Source organism: Cryptomeria japonica, chromosome 1 (assembly GCF_030272615.1).
Source record: "Cryptomeria japonica chromosome 1, Sugi_1.0, whole genome shotgun sequence".
Classification (NCBI taxonomy): domain Eukaryota; kingdom Viridiplantae; phylum Streptophyta; class Pinopsida; order Cupressales; family Cupressaceae; genus Cryptomeria; species Cryptomeria japonica.
Genome location: NC_081405.1, coordinates 154,736,631 through 154,742,059, shown reverse-complemented (window position 1 = coordinate 154,742,059; position 5,429 = coordinate 154,736,631). Strand labels below are relative to the sequence as shown.

At 29.3% G+C, this 5,429-nt stretch overlaps 1 protein-coding gene across 1 annotated transcript; it reads left to right on the top strand.

Moving 5' to 3' along the window:
* Nucleotides 1–1,167: 1,167 nt before the first annotated feature.
* LOC131051813 (alpha pinene synthase, chloroplastic-like) lies at nucleotides 1,168–4,925 on the top strand. Its single transcript, XM_059222233.1, has 10 exons — nucleotides 1,168–1,395; nucleotides 1,683–1,870; nucleotides 1,947–2,032; nucleotides 2,190–2,404; nucleotides 2,537–2,634; nucleotides 2,741–2,833; nucleotides 2,952–3,167; nucleotides 3,254–3,392; nucleotides 4,254–4,502; nucleotides 4,629–4,925. The coding sequence occupies exons 1-10, from the start codon at nucleotides 1,168–1,170 to the stop codon at nucleotides 4,923–4,925; spliced, it is 1,809 nt and encodes a 602-aa protein (XP_059078216.1).
* The last annotated feature ends 504 nt before the right edge of the window (nucleotides 4,926–5,429 follow it).

The following is a 5,429-nucleotide window of genomic DNA, read 5'->3' as shown; positions in this document are numbered from 1 at the left end:
ACATTTTCTCTAATCTAAGTATTTTCTTCCAATCTCTATGCCTCAATCTTCTTTTAAAGGATGTTACTTTGTAGCACCATCTCAAAGAGGGGTAAAATGTAGACATCTACAATTGGCCATAGGCGTTCGGTCAATTTATCCCCATCATTTGTCTATTCTAGATATTTATATTAATTAAATAATTTATTATTATTTAATTAATCATTTATATTTCTCCATTTTCTAGTCTATTTCTTAAGGTTCTATTCAACACTACTACTTAGCCCTTCATCTATTTAACACCCTTATTTATTTAATTTAATTTATTTATTCCCCTTTTCCTCATGGAATTAAAATTAAATTTTTAATTCCTCCTCCATTTCTCTCTCCAAGTGTCAAATCCTCCAATATTTCTCACTTGCATCCTAATCCTAATCCTAATCCTAATCTCCTCCCCACCTTAATCATGTGCATATACTTAATCTTTAAGTGAATCAAATCCTCCCATCACATCAAGCACATGGGTTTGTCCCCCTCACCTACTCAAAAGGAAATTTTAATTCCTTTATTCCTCTCCTCCATCCTCCACCCTTTATCTTAGAGTGAGCACACATCTACCAACCATATTGGACAAATCTACCTAATAAGAGGTTTGACATAATTTTATTTCATTAAATTATATGTTTATTTGACCTCATTTTAACTTAATTTCGCTTGTTTTTATATTTTATAATTTTGAATGATTTTTTATTATGTTCATTCATTCCTTTGAAATAACTTTTCATTGTACACAATAGAAAGCATATTTTACAAATGTACGAAACATGTGATCTAAAATATTTATTTATAGTAGAATGATTTCACATGTGCAATGTAAAACAATTGTTTATTTTAATGTTAGAGAGCATAAACTGAAAATAATTACAACTTATAATAAACAATAACGATACCATGTTGAATATTTGAGCGTAGGTGTAACAAACAAATTAAATATATTATGTATGACAGCCTTTAATGGCAGAATAAAGTACAGAGAGTTGAACATGTGGGTCACTACCTACGAGGGCGCCCTGGGATAAATTATTTTACAAAATGGGAAAATTTGGATCCTTGTTTTGTACCATTCTATCATTTTTCTCTATAAAAAAGATTTCTCTTGCAGTAAGGATTTATCTCTTGCAATAAACAATGGCTCTGATCTCCATTTTGCCTTGTAATTTGAGCTTGTGTCACACTCTCAAACTTAATCACCCTGCCCACCTTTGCACTAGTAAAACAGTGCCATTGTTGGCACGAAGGAAGAAGCTTAATCAGGCCTTAACTAAAGCTGAAATCCCTTTGCGGCGCACTGGTAAACATCATCCTAACTTGTGGAACGACAATTTCATACAGTCTCTTCCAAACCGGTCTTATGAGGCAAGCTAATTTAGTTTTTCTACTGTTTTATTTATTTGTTACAGCTTTTGAAATATTTCTGTTGTATGCCAGAATAAAACTACTAAATGCTGTTCTAATTACAACTGAATTGTACTTACAAGAGAAAAATCTGTTGCAATGTTTTATTTTTATGGGGATGGATTCTTGTGAATCATTATTTATGAAATACGAGTTAATAAATTTGAGTAAAAAACTATACAATTGAATTCCATTAATAATATCATAAATTCTTAAATTACATTTTCTTTTTAAATTAAAATGTAAAGCACATTGTTGTCGGGATTTCACAGGCTCAACATTGTGGTAGCCTTATTACCGAGATCAAAGAAATGTTCAGCGAATCACATGCAAATAATGTTTACCCACTTCTTGTCCTGGTGGATAATATCGAACGTCTTGGAATAGATCGACATTTTCAGAAGGAAATCAAAGAAGCCCTTGATTTTATTTACAGGTTTGTTTCTACTATTTATTATTATAAGACAATATGCCATCAATATGTATATAAAAGTTTGAATGGAATGCAACAGGTCTTGGGGTGAAAGCCCAAGAGATCTCAACACCATGGCATTGGGCTTTAGGATTCTTAGACTCCATAGATATTCTGTTTCTCCAGGTATGATCTCTGTTTTAAATGTAAATACCTCAAAAAGTTTTGATATATATCTGATTGTGAAAATAAGAAACATGTTAACTTATATTTAATCTGATAATTGGGATCAATTGATATTGCTATATTTGCCAATACAATAGTGTGGAAAATATGATGGCAGGAATGTTGGGAGCCTTTAGAACAGCAAATGGGCAGTTCTTATGCTCCACTGCGCAAACAGAGGAGGATAAAATTAAAAGTATTCTAAATCTGTTTCGAGCTTCACATATTGCTTTTCCTGGGGAGAAAATTTTGGACGAGGCTAAACAATTCTCCACTACATATTTAAGTCAAGCTATACAGAAGAGTGGGATCAGTTGCAACCTTTTACAAGAGGTAAGCTTAACAAGACTAGAAGATTTACTCCTCTCTGAACTGGAGATGCTTTTACCATAAAACTTGTTCATTTTTTTTTGTATTATAAGAAATCCTTTGTTTATATTGTAATAAGAACTTTTTTATATGCAGATATCATTCAATCTGGAGTATGGGTGGTACACCAATCTGCCGAGATTGGAAGCAAGGAAATACATTCAAATCTACGGACAAAACAAGTCGTGGGTCAGGTAGTCGCAACAACTTCTATAGTATTAGATAAATGTGTTTTCTATTCATGGCTTTGCAATGTCATTTTATATTTCAAAAGTTTAACTAAGATAATTGGCTTCTTAGGACGGTGGGCAACCTGAAACTTTTATCTTTAGCTAAAATGGACTTCAACGCGATTCAGTCACTGCATCAACAAGAGCTTAAAACTTACTCTACGTGAGTAATTCTAGAGAGATTTTTTGTTTTATAATTATATTGTTAATTTTAGTTTTCCTGTTTTAGAATTTTTGTTTTTTTAAATAAGAAGTTCATTAGTATGGATGTTGTATTGTAGATGGTGGAAGGAGTCTCGTTTGTCTGAATTAGAATTTGCTCGTCATCGTCCTGTAGAATATTTTTTTGTTGCATGTGCAATTTGTGAGGATGAGAGGTATTCTGCATTTAGATTTGGCTTAGCAAAGCTCTCTACAATTGCAACATATATAGATGATATATATGACACATTTGGAACACTTGATGAACTCAAACTCCTCAGTGAGGCTATCAAGAAGTAAGTATTGAATCACAAGTTTTTTAGTTTTATGTAATAATACATATGTATATAATTCTAATTAAAGTCTTTTATGTGTCTCTTAGGTGGGATCCAACATCTATATACAACCTTCCTCAATATATGAAAATTGTGTACATGTCATTGTATGAGACAGTCAATGAAATGGACCGAGAAGCTACAAAGATTCAACACCGAGATACTCTTGCCCCTTCTAAAGATGCGGTATGATATGAGCTTTGTTATTTTAGAATGATACTTAAACATTTCATAAAATAAATGTTTTACTTACATTAAATATCTTATAGATACATATAATGCATCTTGAAATTTGTTCAACCTCATTATTTTTTTAGAGAAAGAGGAAATATAAATATTATTTTAATTTTCAAATAAATTCATATCTTTCATTTTTAGATCTTAACATAGATTAAAAAATTATGTTTTTTAATTACAAATTGAGATCAATCTTAGATGTCTGAGAGTTTTATCATGTTGATCAACACTGTGTCAAAATAAGAAAAATTCTATAGGTGAATTGAAAAATTAAACTATAAAGAAGATGAGTACAATTATTTAGTAAAATTAAATTTTATTAAATATAAAGTCAACCATTGTTCTTGTGCACTATGGGTGAAAATAATGTTCATCTTCATAATAATTAAAAATTTAATAGGCTTGGATTGTCGATTTATGTACAAATTTAATATATTCTTCTATGCCCAGGTTTATTTAATTATGACTGAATCCTTATTAAAATTATTTTATCATTTTTTATTTTTTTTGTTAAAAACAATCAAATGTGTTTTGGATTTTTTTTTCTTGTTTATATAGTTTATGTTATTATTATTTTTAAAATATTATTAAATTTATGATATTGCTATCACGATTCAATTGTGTAGTTTTCAAGTTAAACTCACTTGACCCATGATTCATGAGTATTGGTTTATTTGGTGGTGGTTGTTTAATTAAATGATTTATATATTTTTTAAGACATACTATGAGGCTAAAATTAGTTTTATATTTTCTAATAAAACAATATGTATTTTGTTGTTTTTGATTCAAAATTATTCTTTGTTTATGTAGTGGGAAGCTTATATAGATGCCATGATGCAAGAAGCTGAATGGCTTGCTACAAGGTACATTCCAACTTTGGCAGAATACATAGAGAATGGAACACTTAGTTCAGGAACTCGTGGAGCAACATTGCAACCTGTATTAACAATAGATGAGATTCTTTCTAAAAATATTCTTCCAAAAATTGATTATCCATCAAGATTCAATGATCTTTTAAGCTTGAGTCTTAGATTAAGAGGTGACATGAAATCCTTTAAGGTATGTAATAATGTTAAATTTAATATTAATAATATTCCATGTATAGCCATTAAAATAAATAAATTTGAGTTGGATGTAAGTATAATTTATTTATTTTAATATGAAATTCAATCTTTGGTTGTGAAGGGTGAGGTGGATAGAGGAGAAACAAATTCATCCATAGCATGTTATATAAGGGATAACCCAGGATCGACTGAAGAAGATGCCTTGAATTATGTCAAGAATTTATTGGATGAACGACTCAAAGAATTAAATTGGGAGTACTTGAAAAATGATGGTGTTCCAACTTGTAGCAAAGATTATGCTTATGACATTACAAGAGGTTTTCTTCATTTCTACAAGGAAAGAGATGGTTTTAGTTTTTCAAATAAAGATATACATAATCATGTAACTCAAATCCTTATTGATCCTATAACCATGTAGGCTCTCAATAGAGTTTAATTACATCTACATTTATGCATTTTTATTTTTGTAATCAAACTAAAAGATAGTTCACAATGTAATTGAAGTTCCAACATCATAAATTAATAGGAGTTCCTTATTTATAGTAATCTATATAATAATTTTGAGACGAATTTCATGAAATTTTGTGATAATATTTTTTGTAAGTGTAATATTTTAGAAAAAAAATCATAAAGATGTGTGATAATTCTTTTTAAAGAACTTTCAAAATTAAGAAAATAAATAAATATTTATTAAAAATATATTATATAATCCTTAATACAATTGTAAAGTGAAAAAAGTGCTTTAATGAAATGTTTTGGAGAATTGAAGAAGTCTTATTTAATGCTTTGAGTTAATGCTTTATAATTCTACAACTTTCAATACTATTATAAATGTTATCAATATTATTTTATGTATGCAACATTAATGGGTATTGGGGTGAATCCCAAATAGATGTGAACACTACATAAATATTATGTGGTC